Raw genomic sequence first — 17637 nt, 5'->3', positions numbered from 1 at the left:
GTCATATTTAGAAGGGAAGAGGGACAGCATAGGAAAAGAAGACCCCCACATAAGATGGATTGACACAGTTACTGGAGTAACGGGGGTAGTTGTGTCAGAATCAGTAAGAGTGGCTCATTATAGGGCAGGCTTCAGATCTTTTGTAAATAGGGTCACTATGAGTCACAGGCAACTCGATGACACATAATAACAACAAAGATCACAAGGCAAGAAAGGGGTAGAATAAAAGATTAATGGAAATAATATACAAGGAAGAAGTGTGAAGAGTAAGGTTACATTGTAGATATTGCAGTTAACATCATAAAACAAAATGTGTGTTAATTGCTAAGTGGAAAATCAATTTGGTCTGTAAAACTTCACTCAAATCACAAAATAGGTAGGTAGGTAGATAGATAGATAGATAGATAGATAGATAGATAGATAGATAGATAGATAGATAGATAATGAATGAATGTTTGAACAAATATATGGATTAGGTAGATTGATAGATAGACAAACAGCCTTTGCATTTGACAAAGAAACAACCAATGGAAGCCAAAAGACAGAGAGGTATATCATCCACGTAGTGCTGGAGGAATTTTAAAAAATGTCAGCCCAGAATTCTATATTCTTCTAGAATATGATAAAAATATTTTCAAAAAACAAAATCTAGAAGGAATTATCACTAGCGGACCTGAACTTCAAGAAACAAAATTCTTCAAGCGGAAGATAATCACACAGAATGGATCCATTGATGGCAAACATCATTATGGTGTACCCTAGAGTGAGGACTGACCCATTGCTGACCCTCCAGTGGGTTTTCACAGGCAGTTAATCACATGGGAGGAGAATGCTCATCCTTCTTCTGTGGAGCAGCTGGTGGCCTCAAACCTCGTTTCTTTGGGATTGCAGTGCAGTATATGTCACTAGCCCTCCAGAGCTCCCATGGGTAAATACATAGTAAATATATACAGTTGGCTGAACCCAAGTATAAGCTAGGGAGGAAGATGGCTGATTAATATAGTTTATACAAGTTGACCTATACATCAAGAATTACACAAGGCAAAATTTCAATCCTTATAAATTTAAAGTTATATTGGAAATAAACTATTAGGAAGAAAAATATTTAATATATAAATTGGCTTTGTCACTGTCAACTTTAGAAATTGATACTGTAGTTCCCATTAACACGCCACCTTCATCTACCCCAGGGTCTCACTTGGCCATATGCCATTATCGTTCCTCTCTGATTTGTCATCCTTGGGTAACGCCAACTATTTTTGTGATTCCCCTCAACATCATGCAATTTCATGCCGGCGTATTTTACTTAGGTAATTTCAGCCTCCTGTAAGTCTTTTCACATTTTTTTTTTTTTTTCAATTACCTAATATTTAAAGCCAGGCCCTTGTCTCCATTTTGGAGACTGGGTAATGCGGCTGAACTCTGTAAGTTGGGCATTCTTGTTTTGGTTGAGAGTTGTACAGAATGTTTGTTAGTTTTTGTTTGTTTGTATATTTTATTTAAGCCTCTTGTTTAGAATCAACAAGACCTCATTGAATACCCTTGTATTTAAAAGTCAGTTGGGCCCTCGGGTCTCATGTTATTATATTTTGGGGGAACAGTCTTTAAGTTGTACAGCACTCCTCTAATAATTTGCTGTACTAAGGTAATCTGGGTTTGCTGTGATGCTGAATCTAGTGCTATTAGGGGGTCAAATGCCATAACAGTTGCCCATGGTGGACAATGTTTTGGTGGAGCTCCTAGTTTAAGACAGGTTTGGAAGCAGGAGTGGCATCTACTTCCTAAGCCACATGCCTCTGGAAATCCTATGAACTTGGAGAAACAACAATAGTTATAGAAAGGCTTCAGGTCTTTTGTTCATAGGGTCACTATGAGTCGTGCTCGACTCAATGGCAATCAACAACAACAATACTTTGATTGGACACTGATTATTTTATGAGATGAAACTTAACATGACAAAAATCATGAAGACTTTTCTCCTTTGACTTAGATGTATTTTGACCTTTGTTCCCCACGTGCCTCTCAGGAAAGAATGGTTTTCTACTCTTCCTTCCTTCTGAGCTTTATCCCTGGGCTAATTTTTGGCCTAGTGGTAAGAATCTGCACTGTAATCTCAAAGGCACACATTTCAAGGCCACGAGCCGCTCTGCTGTAAAAGGATGGACAATCTCTTCCCAGGCAATTACCTTCTCAGAAAACCTGCCAGAGAGGCAGTTATGGGTCAGTTCCAACTCTATGGTATACATCAACAAGAATTCTTTCCTTTAGATCACGTGTGATTTGATTCCAAGTTCAGGAAAGAGATAGAGGACGCCTACACACTTCCAGTTAACTAGAGTGGATTGGTAGCCATCAGATTTTTATTACTAACTATAACTACTTTTAAATAAAAATTCAACTTATTGCCATCAAGTCAGAATCAACTCATAGCTGACTTTCCATTGGATTTCTGAGGCTGTAATCCCACAGGCGGAGATTGTCCATCTTACTGTTGAGAATTTCCTTGACCTCTTTGCTAAATGAATTACATTGAGTGCAATAATGGCGCTAGTGAATGACTTCTTGATATATACACCATTTGCAGTGTTAATTTGCAAGAGAGAAATTCTCCAAACCTTGAATCTGGGTTGGACTTGTGTCTTGATCTGGAGAATAGAATGTGATAGAAATGACAGCATGATAGTTTTGAGCTCTAGGCTCAATAGGCCCCAGGTATTTCCTTTCTCCTTGCTCACTCTCTTTTTATGTTTTCCAGAAGTGCATGCCCAACCTACATTAAGAACAAACCCAGACATCTCCTCAGGAGAAGAATGGACAATCTTCTGCATATAATTTACCATCTCTGAAAACCTTCCGGAGGGTCAGCTATGAGTAGGTTCTGACTGACAGTAATTACAACAAGCTTGTGAACAAATAACAGACAAGCCTAAACCAGGGACAGAGCACAGTCAATATCAGCGGTTTCTTATCTAAAGGGCACTGAGCACAGAGCAGTGAAGTGACCCCAGAGAAGACCAGTGCTAACCAGCAAACCACAGATATGTACAAAAAAATAAACTGTTATGTTTTAAGCAACAGAATTCCAAACTGGTTTGTTACACAACATTGTGAAAATACATATCAGACACCTTAAGGATTCAGACAACAAAACATTACTAAATAACATGAGAATGTTAACTATGAGATAAAAGGAGTAGAAATAAGGAATGGGGTGGCCAGGGAGGGAGGAAGAACAGTGATGATACTATGTAATGACGCTATGGTCCAGGACAGGAAGAGGTTCAGATCTGTTATTCTCAGGGTCACTCCATGAGCCTTGGTTGACTTACAGCACCTAACAACAACAACAACATGCAACATCTGGAATCCCTAGGTGCCAGTTGAACCTAGGATGATAGCAACTTCAAATAGTTAAGCCGTTGGCTGATAACTGAAAGGTTGTCACTTTAAGTCCAGTTAGAAATGCCACATAAGAAAGGCTGACCTACTTCAGAAAAATTGTTGTTGTTGTTATGTGCCATCGAGTCGCCTACAACTCATAGTGACCCTATGTACAACAGCCCTACACTCCGCTCTGTCCTGTGCCAATCGCACCGTCTCTGACACTCCCATCCCAATTATCCCAGTCACTGAATCAAACCACCTCATAGAGGGCCTTCCTCTCCTGCGCTGTCCCTCCACTCTCCCAAGCATGATGTCCCTCTCCAAGGACCGGCCTCTCCTCACAACATGTCCAAAGTATGTTAGACAGAGCCTCAGAATCCTTGCCTCCAAGGAGCCACCCAGTTTAACCCTTTCCAGGACAAATCTGTTTGTTTTCCTAGCAGTCCATGGTATTCTCAATACTCTTCTCCACACCACAGCTCAAAGGCATCAATTCTCCTTCTATCCTCCTTGGTCATTGTCCAACTCTCTGATGCATAACAAGTGATTGGGAAGACCAAAGCCTGTATCAGATGCACCTTAGTCTCCAGAGAGGCACCATTGCTCTTCAGTACTTTGGAGAGGTCCCTAACAGCAGACTTTCCCCATGGCAATGCGCCTTTTGATTTCCTGGCTGCTGGTGCCAAGACTGTTGACTATGGAGCCAAGCAAACTAAAGCTGTGTACAATCTCAATCTCTTCACCATCCATCCTGATGCTGCCAATTGGTCCAGTGGTGAGAATCTTTGTCTTCTTAACATTGAGCCTCAATCCATATTGTAGGCTGCAGTCCTTGACTCTCTGCAGCAGGCGCTTCAGGTCCTCTTCAGTTTCAGCAAGCAGGGTTGTGTCATCTGCGTAACGCAGATTGTTGATAAATCGTCCACCAATCTTGACCCCACATTTCTCCTCATAGAGCCCAGCCTCCCGGATAATCTGTTCTGCATATAGGTTGAAAAGGTATGGAGATAGGATGTATCCCTGGCGTACGCCCTTCCCAATTTTGAACCATGCAGTGTTTCCTTGCTCTGTTCTGACGACTGCCTCCTGGTCCAAGTATAAGTTTCGCATTAGAACGATCAAGTGTTCTGGGATTCCCATTCTTCTCAGAGTCAGCCATAGTTTGTTATGATCTACATAGTCAAATGCCTTTGCATAGTCAATGAAACACAGATAGACATTCCTCTGGTATTCCCTGCTTTCAGCCAAGATCCATCTAATATCAGCTACAATATCTCTAGTACCACGACCCCTTCTAAACCCAGCCTGGACTTCTGGTAGTTCTCTGCCATTGAAAACTGTATGAAACATAATTTTACTCTGACTCACATGTGGTTGCCACGAATCGCAATTTACTTGCTAGTAACTTAATGGGTTCTGGCTTATGCAACAACTAAAACACATTAAAGGGAACTCTGGTGGCTTATTGGTAAAGGAATTGTACTGTCAACACAAAATTATGCATTTCAAATACATCAGATGCTCTGCAGGAGAAAGATGGGCAATCTCTTCCCATATGATTTGCTGTTGTTGTTGTTTGTTGTTATGTGCCATCGAATCGCCAGCGACTCAAAGTGATCCTATGTGCAACAGCTCTGAGTTCTGCCCTATCCTGAGCAAATCACACTGTCTCTTACAGACGTCATCCCATTTCTCCAGTCACTGAGTCAATTCCTCTCATCCTGAGTCTTCCTCGCCTGCTCTGTCTCACTACTCTTCCAAGCATGATATCCTTCTCCAAGGACTGGTCCCTCATGGCCACATGCCCAAAGTATGTGAGACACGGTTTCAAAATCCTGCCTTCCGGGGAGTAGCATGGTTTCACCTTCTCAGGACAGACCTGCTTGTTCTACTGACTGTTCATGGTATGTTCAACAGTTTTCTCCAGCACCACAACTCAAAGATATTGATTCTTCTTCTACCATCCTTAGTCATTGTCCATCTCTTTGATGCATAACAGGTAACCAAGAAGACCATGGCCTGTATGAGGCATACTTTAATCTCCAAACTAACATCATTGCTCTTCAGGACTCTAGAGAGGTCCCTGACAGCAGACTTTCCCAATGCAATTAGTCTTAATTTCCTGAAGCTGGTGCCAAGAATGTGAGTTGTGGAACCAAGCAAGCTGAAGTTGTTAACAATCTCAATCTCTTCTCCCTCTATCATGAAGCTGCCAATTGGCCTAGTGGTGAGAATCTTTGTTTTCTTGGCATTGAGCTTCAGTCCCTATTGAAGACAATAGACCTTGACCTTCTGCAGCATGCGTCTCATGTCCTCCTAACTTTCAACAAGCAAGGTTGTGTTATCTTCGTCCTGATGCCATATTCCTCTTCATAAAGTCCAGCCTCTCAATTGATCTATACTGCACAAAGATTGAAAAGGTATAGGGATACGTTGTATTCCTGGAGCACAGCTTTCCTGATCCCGGACCATGCAGTGTTTTCCCTGCTCTGTTCTGAGGACTGTTTCCTGGTTCAAGGAGAGGTTTTGCATGAGCACAATCAAGTGCTCTGGGATTCCCATTCTCCTCAAAGTTAGCCACAATTTCTTGTGATCCACACAATCAAATGGCTTTGCATAGACAATGAAAGACAGACATTCCTCTGGTACTCTCTGCTTTCAGCAAAGATCCATCAAACATTGGCTATGATGTCCTTAGTGTCAGGGCCTCTTTTAAATTCAGCTTGTCCATTGGGATTGGGCAGTTCTCTGTTTATGTATTGTTTCAGTTGTTTTTGGCTAATATTCAACAGAATCTTGCTTGCATGTGATATTGGTGATTTTTTTTATCATTTCCACACTCTGTTGGGTCATCTTTTTTTGGAATATAAATAAATATAGATCTCTTCCAGTCAGTTGGCCAGGTAGTACTCTAGGTTTGGGCAAAATGCTGGTCTCTTAAATATTTCTCTAGAGTTGAGCACACAAATTAAAAAAGACTAGAGAGAGGGATTTGCCATCCACTTCTAAAACTACAGACCTCAGAAAGCCCTGTATACAATGGAGCGCACTTAGAGTAGACTAGTAGATGTGGCACCAGCAGCAGAGCCTTCTTACTAAGAATCACACAGAGGTAGAATAGTTTCAAACAGGCACTTCTAATTGGAACATGAAATATGAAACATAAAAGCATAGGAAAACTGGGAATTGTCAAGGAAGAAATGGAACGCATGAATATTGACATATTAGGCATTGGTGAAATTAAATGGGTCAGCATGGGGCATTTTGAATTATATAAAAGGTGAGGGGAAAGGGGGTTGTGTTCCTAGTTAAAAAGACCATTTCTAGATCCATCTTGAAATACAATGGTGTTGTGAGTGACAGTATAGTATCCATACATATACAAGACACACCTGTTAATACTACTATCATTTAAATATATGCACCAACAACCAGGGCGAAAGAGGAGGAAATAGATGACTTCTATCAGCTTTTGCAGTTGGAAGTCGACCAAACATGCAATCAAGATGTTTTGACAATAATAAGTGACTGGAATGAAAAAGTTGGGAACAGGGAGAAGGATCAATAATGGGAAAGCATGGACTTGGTGACAGAAATGAAGCTGAAATAGAAATGACAGAATTCTGTATAACTTATTCATGACAAATATGCTGTTGTTGTGACTCATAGCATGACTCATAGCAACCCTATGAACAAAAGACCTGAACACTTGTATAACTTTCATCATTTCTCCAGGTTCATAGAGTTTCTGGAGGCAAGTTATTTCAGAAGCAGATGCCACTCCTGCTCCCAAGCTTGTTTTAATTAGAGAGCTCCACCAAACACTATCCACCATGGGTAACCATGATCGCATTTGACACATCAGTGACACAATGTTTAGAATCACGGTAACCACAAGTTACCTCTGTACAGCAAATGGACAGACCAGTGCCATACCACTTAGAGGTATGTTTGTCCAAAAACAAATAAAACCAATCCTGAGGGCGACAGATTAAAACCACCCACCTTTGGCTTGGTAACATCACTTTCTATTCACTAGACCAACAGAGCTCTCTTCATGATTGCAAATATATTTTATTAAAAAACATACATAGTGATTATACACACGGACCTCACCTCATGGTCTACACAGGAATCAGATTGACTATATCTGTAGAAAAAAAATCACTGGAGAAGCTCAATATCAGCCATGAAAACTACGCCAAGTGCTTATTGTGGAACAGGTCATCAACTGCACATATGCAAGTTCAAATTGAAGCTAAGGAAAATCAACTCAAATCCACAAGAACCAAAGTTTGACTTTGAGTCTATCCCTCCTGAATTTAAAGACCATCTTAGGAACAGGTTTGAGGTCTTGAATCCTGACGAGTAAAAACCGGATGAGCTTTGAGAGGATATCAGGAATATCATCCATGAGGAATGCAAACAGTCCTTATAAAGAGAGAGAAGAAAGAAAAGACCAAGACGGATGTCAGAAGAGACTTTGAATATTGTACCAGAGCATCGAGAGGCCAAACCAAAGGGAAGAAATCAAGAAGTTAAGGAGCCGAACAGAAGATTTCAAAGGGCAAGGAGCTCTGGTGCCTAGTGGCAAGAAGCTGCACTGTAATCCCAGAGGTGCATGATTCGAAACAACCAGATTCTCTGCTGGAGAAGGAAGGGCAATCTCCTGTAACAGTAAGATCTGATTTGACAGTACACACACAAAAAATAATGACATTTTTAAAAAAATATTTCAAAGGGGAAACAAAGCAAAGTATTATAATGAAATTTGCAATGAGCTGGAGTCAGAAAATCAAAAGGAATGAACTCACTCGGCATTTCTCAAGCTGAAGGAACTGAAGAACAAATTCAAATCTTGAGTTGCAATACTTAAGGATGCTGAGCACAGAATGTTGAATGACCCAAAAAGTATCAAAAGAAGATGGAAGACGTACACAGAGTCACTCTACCAAAAAGAACTGGCTGACACAGAAGAATTTCATGAAACTATACATGAGAGCGCTTGTGGCCTGGTGGAAAGAAGCTGTACTGCAATCCTATAGGCACGTGGTTAGAGGCCACCAGCTTCTCCACTGAAGAAAATGGGCAATTTCCTCCAGTGCCCGTAAATGCCTCTGAAAATCCACCAGAGGGTGAGCTATGAGTCGGTTCTGACTCGCCGGTACACAACAATAACACATCTGATCAAAAGACAGTGCTGACAAAGGAGTAAACTTAAGCTACGCTAAAGTAATCGGTGGGAGGGAAGTCCCAGAATTGATAGAAAACCAGTTGACATATTTCAACAAACAGATGCCACCTGTATGAAACCCCGCTGAGGGTCAGCAATGGGTTGATTCTGACTCAGTGGTATACAACAACAATAAACCAAATAAATAAATAGAACTTAAGAGGACAATATACAAGAATGGCACAAGAGGAGGCTCTGACTCTTATCTAGACTAGAGAAAGCCAGATTTTGGCGTACAGGACTGAACATGAGTGGATAGCTTTCCTTCCCATTCTCCACTGAGAACTGAGAAAAGGTCATTCCTTTCCTATGTTCCACTGAAAACTTTCCCAGACAATATCCCCTCAAGAAAACAGGACACATCCTTGAGGCACTCCTTTCCTGATTTTGAACCACGGTTTCCTTGCTCTTTTCTCTAATAAACATTTTTCTCTGCTTACATAGTAAAAAAGAAAAATATTTCTCCTATTTTGAATTTTTTACATGGCTCCGGAAACTCTATGAACTTCGATAAATGTCGATAGTTGTAGAGGGGCTTCAAGCCTTTTGTTCACAGGGTGGCTATAAGTCGTGCTCAACTCGAAGGTAATCAACACAACAACAACACAATTAAGAAGTATGCAAAGTCAATAGCAAAAGTTATGCGATATCTATATTTACAACCATAAAAAATAGATGTTGATATTACTTCTCTACAACCAAATACCTCACAGGATTTTGTTTTGAGGTCTAGAGTCATGATTTCATTGGATATCTCAGCAGACTGACCCATGAATCTATTAACGTTTCTATTCTATCTCCTGATATGTTGTGTAGCACCTTGGGTCCTAACAGCCTACAAGCCACTGTCCAAGACTTAACAATTATCTCCTGCTGCCTGGAGTAATAAGGGTTCCTCTGGCATAGTGTATTATGTCAGACTACTGACCAAAAGGCAGATAGCTCTAATCCACCAAGCTCTCCAAGGAAGAAAAACAGCCATATTTTCCTCTAAAGGTTTGCTACCGTAGACACCCAATGGAGGATTACCATGAACCAACTCAACGTCACTGAGTTTGACCTCAAGCAACAGACGAAGGTAAAACTAGAATAGGAGAATGAAATAAGAATAATTGACTAATTGCTTTCATGAACAGCTGCCTCCTTTACCATGAAACAAGAACTGGATGGTGACTGACTACCACTACCGAACATTTTTAACCTTTTATTGAAGCCTTCAATATGGATTATAGCTCAATATCAAGAAGACAAAGATTCTCACCACTGAGCCAATTGACAGCATCAGGATGGATGGTGAAGAGATTGAGATTTTTCAGTTTTAGTTTGCTTGGCTCTATAGTCAACACTCTTGGCACCAGCAGCCAGGAAATTAAAAGACGTATTGCAATGGGAAAGTCGGCTGTTAGAGACCTCCTCAAAGTACTGAAGAGCAATGGTGTCATTCTGGACAGTAAGGTGCCCCTGATACAAACCATGGTCTTTGCAATCACTTGTTAAGCATTAGAGAGCTGGAGAATGATTAGGGAGGATAGGTGGAGAATTGATGCCTTTGAGCTGTGGTGTTGGAGAAGAGTATTGAATGTACTATGGACTGCTAAGAAAATGAAAAGTTTTGTCCTTGAGAGGGTTAAATCAGGCTGCTCCTTGGAGGCAAAGATTTGTCTGACATACTTCAGACATGTTGCAAGGAGGGATCAGTCCTTAGAGAGTGACATCATGCTTGGGAGGGTGGAGGGACAGGGCAGGAAAGGAAGACCCTCTATGAGGTGGATTGATTCAGTGACTAGGGTAGGGGGTGGCTGTGTCTGAGACAATGAGATTGGCACAGGACAGAGCAGGGTTTAGGGCTGTTTACATAGGGTTGCTATGAGTCGCAAGTAACTCAACGGCACATAACAAGAACAACAACATAAAGAGTAGATTCGTACCTGCCCTGTCTCGTGTTGTCCTTGCCATCCTTGAGCCCATTGTTCCAATCACTGTATCAGTTCATCTCATTGAAGGTCTTCCTCTATTTTGCCGACCTTACGAAGCATGTCTTCTTCAAGAACTTGCCTCTCCTAACAACATAGCCAAAGTCTGTGAGACAAAGTTTCATCATCCTTGCCTCTAACAAGCTTGCTGGTCGCACTTTCTAAAAACATGAAACGCTTCACAAATTTACTTGTCATCCTTGCATGGGGGCTGTGCTAGTCTCTGTATGGTTCCAAGATTAGCATATGTGCTGCCAAAGCAAGCATTTGATCATGGGAGTCATGTATAAATTTGTAAAAAAACCCATAAAAATGTCCATTTAAGATGAAATGATCATATTACACATGAACTGTTCTTCATTAAAGTTGTTCATGACATTTTAAAAAAGTACATTCCAGATACTGATCAAATTTTCCTTATTAAGATAAAATATGGACTGGATCAAGCATTGTAGCCGTATTTGGCGTCACAGCAGGTAGCAGATTTCACTGCTAACCAAGAAATCACACCTCTTTGGAAGTTGAAATCCACCACCAGATCCAAGAGAGAACGATTTGGCTGTCTCTTCTCTAAAATTTACAAGCTATGGAAACCTGAAAGAGGGTCATGTGAAACAGAATCAACTCTATGGCAGTGTGTTGAGTCGAACTTTTCACTGTATGTTGCTCTACTGACTTTCTTCACTTCAAGAACTAGGCCCCATCACCCTCTATTTAAGTCACAGATGTGCTAAAATGAATAAAGTGGTTTAATCTGAGAAACAGATAATTCTAAAGTATGAAGGAAGGTAACAGGAGAAGCCTGGAAACTGAATGAATACCTATGTTCATTTGTACTGTTTACAATGCCATAGGACCTGGGTGCTCCTCCCTATCAATACCCACGCACCTCTGAGCAGATTCCAGCTTGAGAAGCACATAGAATCTCTCATAGCCTTTCTCCTATTATCTGGTGCCTTCCAACATCCCTTCTCCCATTACGTCATGGCCACATAAATATAAGTTGTTGCCCAACTCAACCATACACGTCAAACATTAGGATCATTCCCATACCTTCCATACTTTCCTCCTCCTCCTCTTCCAATGGCATGCCAGTGTCTGACTCCTCACAACTTTGCCCATCATCAGAGAAGTCAGTGGCTTCCGAATACTCAGGGCTGTCTTCACCATCATATATGATATGCTCTGGTTCACCACAGTCCTCCTCTTCCATACCTGTTTCTCTATGTTCAAGATACCCAACAAGTCTTAGATATTCTTCTTCTCCCAAGTATAAAGAATCATCTGGTTCCATGTATCTCTGTCCATCCCTTAAATATGCAATAGCTGATGAAACTCCATATTCCACATCTTCACCTGAATACGTGAATGTGCATTCTGGCAAGTCACTTCCCTTCTCCCCTGACGACAAAGTTCTTCCCCTACCACTAATACTTCTGTCCACTAAAGACTCAGAGGTCTCCAAGTCCAATTGCCCTTTCTCTTTGGAAGATGTAATGTCAACATTCTCAGGCTGTTTCTTTACAGAGTGAAAATTCTTTTCTGAAATCTTGTCTGCCTCCAAAGATCGAGAAGGTTCTATCGTCTCACGTTTTAAAAATTCTGAAAAAAGACAAGAAGGGTTTTGCTTAGTTTTTCTGACTCAACAAAATAAATGATTTACTGAGAACTGAAAGTATCATATCTCCTCTTCATTTCACTGGAGAATAGGAATTTTTCCCATTTCCTACATAACTTCCATGGCACCGAGTCAGATGTCAGAGCACTCTGCCACTGAAGAAAATCCGATCACATTCTGCCTGGCTCACTACTTTGAGGCTTTCATGTTGTTGTTGTTGTTGTTATTATATGCCATCAAATCACCTGCGACTCATAGCAACCCTATGTACAGCAGACCTGAAACCTGCTCTATCCTGTGCCAACTTTACTGTCTCTGATACACCTACCCTCATTACCTCAGTTACTATATCAATCCATCTCATCGATGGTCTCCCTCTCTTTCTCCGTCTCTCCACCCTGCCAAGCATATCTCTCTCCATCTCTCCAAGGACCGGTCCCTCCTTGCAACAAGCCCAAAGTATGTCAAACAAAGCCTCAGCATTCTTGCCTCCAAGGAGCTTCCATAGCAACCTCAAAAGGTCAATAAATAAGTCAAAGGTGTTCATTTTATAAACAGTGTTTCTTTTTGGATGTCCTTTAACCTGCAACCAATCCAAACTTTTTGAGGCCAAGGTTCACCCCTTGATCTCAGTTTAACAACTAACTAAAGATTAGATCAGAGAGCTCCTATTTGTAATAGTAGATCCTAGGCCAATAACAAAGAAATAATAAAATCTGCTCTGGTGGCCTACTGGCAAGAAACTGTGTCGCAATCGCAAAGGCACATGGTTAGAGGCCACCAGCTGTGCCGCTGGAAGGATGGGCAGTCTCGGCCCCTGTAATTAACTGCTTCTGAAAACCCACTGGAGGGTCAGCTATGAGTCCATTCAGACTATGGTACACAACAATAACTTTGCTAAGCCAGTGAGTCTTGTTCTCCATGAATGTCTATCAACTGTCACTTGTTTTTTACTGCATCTCCACCTCTCTAACATATTGTGTTAAAATAATCTTGAATATTGTTTCGATTCTTAGAAAAGGAGCGATGTCAACCTCTAGTGGTAATAACACAGAAATTCTAAACACTAAGCACAAAAGTTCTCCCCTTTCTAGAACTGTTCCCCTATCCCCTGGGCTGCTAATTATCTTTTGAATATTTAAGCATTAGTATCTGAATTGTTCCAGAAAACTAGGTTGCTGATGGCATTACTTAACACAGCAAAATTTTGTCACTGATCTCAGGATGCTAAAAATTGTTTTCTTCTCTTTTCAGAAAGGCTGTTTTCAAGCTTCAATGTATGTTGCTGCCAAAATAATTAGCAGTTGCATTAGAGCTGAAACAACTACAAGTTTTGGCTATAATATGAACAAGCTACCAGCCCTCTAAATCTCTAAGATTGGTGGCTCTTCTCAGCTTTTCAAATGTGAATACTTTTCCCTGATTCATTGAATACTATCTTTTGGAGAAAAACAAAATTAAGTCAGTCATTTTCTTTCTTCCTTCTTTGTTCAGATATTCTGACCCCTTTGTTCCCCGAGTCAACTTACCGTGTCTTAAATTTAAATCCCAAACAGCTGCAGACTCAGGAAAAGTTGTAACTAAACACTTAAGAAGGTGCAGACAACTCCCCTCGCCCTTTTTCTGTATCAAGATTAGCAGTTTACGGCTTTTTTTCAAGGGATCTGTAACCTTCTCCAGAGATTCATACTCTTCCTCAGAAATCAGCCTCCGGGAGGTTAAAGTATCCAGGACAGACTCAGGATCTTGGTGGAGGATTTCCAGCAATGTTTTTCGCTCTCGCTCTATGATCTCTGAGGCGAGATCACCGGCTTCTGCAGCCATTGTTTCAGTTTTCTTCACACCAGGAAGTGGATCACAAAGTCATTCTGAGAGACAAACAAAGTTAAAAAAAAAAAAAAGGCATCATTCTTTGGCAACGATTTCAAATATCCCTGCTGACAAAGGCTGAAATGTCATCGATGCCCAGTGTTCCAGTGACAGATTAGGCGCAGACAAATAAGAAATAAATCCAGTGGGGGAATTTAACCCTGTTTTCTCTGATCCCAGCTCCCTGCAGATTATTTATTTGCTCTTTTTATGATCAAATTTCATGAGGACTCAGTCATCTCCTGTAGGAAATCTTTTTTCCCCCTTTTTTAAAAGTTTATTCTAATTTCTTTACAAAATTTGGATACATTGTTTCACACAAAAGATCCTTTCCATTTCCTTCACCCCACTCACCCTTCGAATTGTGCAACCCTATGATTAACCACATATCCCCCCATCCTCATCCCTCTGTTTCCTCCCTCCACCCCCCCAAACACCCCCGCACCTTGATTAATCATACTCATTCTACAATAATGGTTTTATACAGTATTTGTCCTTGTGAGACTGAGTTAGTTCCCTCAGCATAATGCTCTCCAGTCCCTCCCAAGGTAGGTAGGGATTTTCAAAATTATTTCTCTTACATGTTGCCTAGTATTCCATTGTATGAATGTACCACAACTTCTCAATCCATTCGTTTGTGGTTGGACATCTAGGCTGTTTGCATGTTCTTGCAATGGTGAATAATGTTGCTATGAACATTGGTGTACAAGTTTCCATTTGAGCCTCAGTTCTCATTTTCTCGGGGTATATGCCAAGTAGTGGAATAGCTGGGTCATATGGAATTTCTATGTTCAGCTTTTTGAGGAAGCAGCCAAACTGCATCCTAGAATGGTTGTACCATTGTACAACCCTACCAACAATGTAACAGAATTCTTATTTCACCACATTTTCTCCAACATCTATTACTTGATATCCAGTTAAACTTTGCCACTGCTACTGGAGTGAGATGGTATGAGCTCCCTGCTCTGAACTCTCTTTGGTGATAAGAATGTGACTTAACTGGCTCTCTTTGGAAGGGCAATCTTCACTTTACTGAGAAGAGAAAAATTCATGCCCTCTAGTTCAGCAATATTACTTTTTGGAAATTATCTTAAAGAAATAATTAGCCTAATGCCAAAAATAATATGTGCAAGAACCTGTATTGCATCATTGTGCATAAAAGTAGAAATTTAAAATAACTAAAATGTATCAATTGTGGATTTGTGGAAGAAATTATGAAACAAAAATGAAGAGCTGTGAAAAGAAATTAATTAGACAGCATTGGGCTTAAGTGCGCCAGAGATTGTGAAGATGGCACAGGATTGGACAGGGTTCAAATCTACTGTTCATAGGGTGGCTGTGGATCACACTTGCATAAGTATCCCATGGGACTTGAGGAACTTTTCCTTTGGAGAGAAAACTACAAGCTCAAATATACCAGCTATTTTATAGAAGAAGAATGAGCCACCCTTAACATAAAGATTTATAGTCTCAATAAACTGATGAAGGTTCCCTACGAATTAGAACCTACTCAGTGACAGTAGCTGTTTTTGTTTTTTAAAAAAATTGAAATTTCATTGTTTACTTTAATATACTACATTTTTAATTTCTATAAACAGACTTTATAAATTTTTGTTTTTTAAAAAAATTATCTTGCTGGCCATGATTTATAACTGCATAGTTTACAAAGACCTGGAAACTAATGTAAATTACTATCAGCAAGGTTCTGAATGAGAAAATTGTCGTATGTTCGCATGACAATGCTATATAGCAGTCAAAAAGAATAAATTTCAGTGACCTCAACCTATAAAGCAATTATAAAACCCATATAGAGACAAAGAAACAGTTGTAAAAACAGAACATCATATGCATTTTGTTTTATGACATTAATTACAATACCCAAAAGGCAGATTAATGCTTTTCACTTTCTCCCTTTGATTCTCCTTTTTAATGCCCTTTTTGAAAAAAAATATTTCATTTATGTCTTTTTTATTAAAAAATATTTCCCCTCACACTTTGCTTCACTGACATTATGTTGCATACAATCGTTCTCATGTATTGTGTTTTATGAAATTAATTACCAATTACTCAATCTTTTCGGGTTCCCACTTATCTTTACCATTTCCCTCCACCCACCAAATTGTGCAACTCTGAATGCTGCTTAGAATTCCACTGCATGAATAGACCATAATTTCTCAATTCATTCCATCGTGATTGGACAACTGGACTGTTTCTGTGTTCTTGCGATGATGAATCATGCTGCTGTGAAGGTTGTTGTACAAATCTCTGTCTGTGTCTCAGTTCTAATTTCATTTGGGTATATTCCTAGAAGTGGAATAGCTGGGTCATACAGTGTTTCAATGTTCTGCTTTTTGAGGAAAAGCCAAACTGCCTTCCAGAGTGGTTGTACCATTTTACAATCACACCACCAGTGTATGAGAGTTTCTATCTCTCCACTTCCTCTCCAAATTTTTTTGCTTGCTGCCCTGCAAAACTTTGCCACAGCAATTGGAGTGAGATGGTATCTTACTATGGTTTTGATTTCCATCTCTCTTATTGCCAGTGATTTTGCACATTTCTTCATATGTCTGTTGGCCCCTGAATAACGTCTTCTGTGAAGAGTCTTTCCATGTCTTTTGCCCATTTTGCAGTTGGGTTATCAGTCTTTTTATTCCAGAGGCCCAGTAGTACTCCATAAACTTTTGATATAAGCCCCTTGTCTGAGATGGTATTGCCAAATTTTCCCCCCAGTCAACAGGGTTTTTGTTTTGTTTTGTTTTGGGTTTTTTTTTTTTTATCCTGTTGGAATTAGTTTTTTATGCACACAAGGATTTACTATTTAGAAGGTCTCATTCACCAATTTTATCTTCTCCAGATTGTGCATTTCTAGCTGTATCTGTCAGCCTCTTTATACCATAGGCTAGGCCTTCTAAGCTTGGTCTCAGTTGGTCTCTTATAAACTTTATGGTTTGGGGCTTTACTCCCAGGTCTTTGATCCACCTTGAGTTGGTTTGTTGTTGTGGGTTTTTCTGTTGGTTTTTTTTTTTATGGTGTTAGATGTGAATCCTGTTTCATCTTTCTACAAGAAGCACCTCTGTTTTGCCAGCTCCATACATTGAAGGGCCTTTTTTTTTCCTTTCCTATTTGATAGGTTTTATTCTTTTGTTGAGTATCAGCTGGCCATAGATAGATGGGTCCATTTCTGGGTTCTCAATTCTGTTCCATTGTTCTATGTGCCTGTCATTGTACCAGTACTATGTTGTTTTGGTTACTACCACTGTGCAGCAGTAGGTTTTGAGGTAAGGGAATACTATGCCTTCCACTTCATTCTTGTTTTTCAGAAATGCTTTGTTTATTCAGGGTCTCTTTCTTCTCCAAATAAACTTGACAATTTCCTTGAAAAATGAATTTGTTATCTGTATTGGGATTGCATTGAACATGTATGTCACTTTCACTATATTGAGTCTTCCTATGATACCATATGCAAGCAAGATTCTGCTGAAAATTATCCAAAAACATTTGGAACAATATGTCAACAGAGAACTGCCAGATGTGGTACTAGGGATATTATAGCTAATGTT

The 17637-nt window shown here is 40.1% G+C and overlaps 1 protein-coding gene across 1 annotated transcript in view; it reads right to left on the bottom strand.

Annotated features, from left to right (window-relative positions):
- The window catches only part of CARD6 (caspase recruitment domain family, member 6), a 19799-nt gene extending 5767 nt beyond the window's left edge, over positions 1-14032 (bottom strand). Inside the window, exons 1-2 of the mRNA XM_006889582.1 lie at positions 13738-14032; positions 11644-12192 (exon numbers count right to left, since the gene is read on the bottom strand). Of these exons, the coding sequence (XP_006889644.1) occupies positions 11644-12192; positions 13738-14032 (844 nt within the window). The remainder of the gene's footprint in view (positions 1-11643; positions 12193-13737) is intronic.
- Between the last annotated feature and the right edge of the window lie 3605 nt (positions 14033-17637).

The sequence above is a fragment of the Elephantulus edwardii genome, unplaced genomic scaffold, assembly GCF_000299155.1.
Source record: "Elephantulus edwardii isolate Elephantulus edwardi_28Jun2011 unplaced genomic scaffold, EleEdw1.0 scaffold00079, whole genome shotgun sequence".
Lineage (NCBI taxonomy): Eukaryota > Metazoa > Chordata > Mammalia > Macroscelidea > Macroscelididae > Elephantulus > Elephantulus edwardii.
The sequence above is the reverse complement of the archived record's forward strand: the minus strand, read 5'-3'. Positions and strand labels throughout refer to the sequence as shown.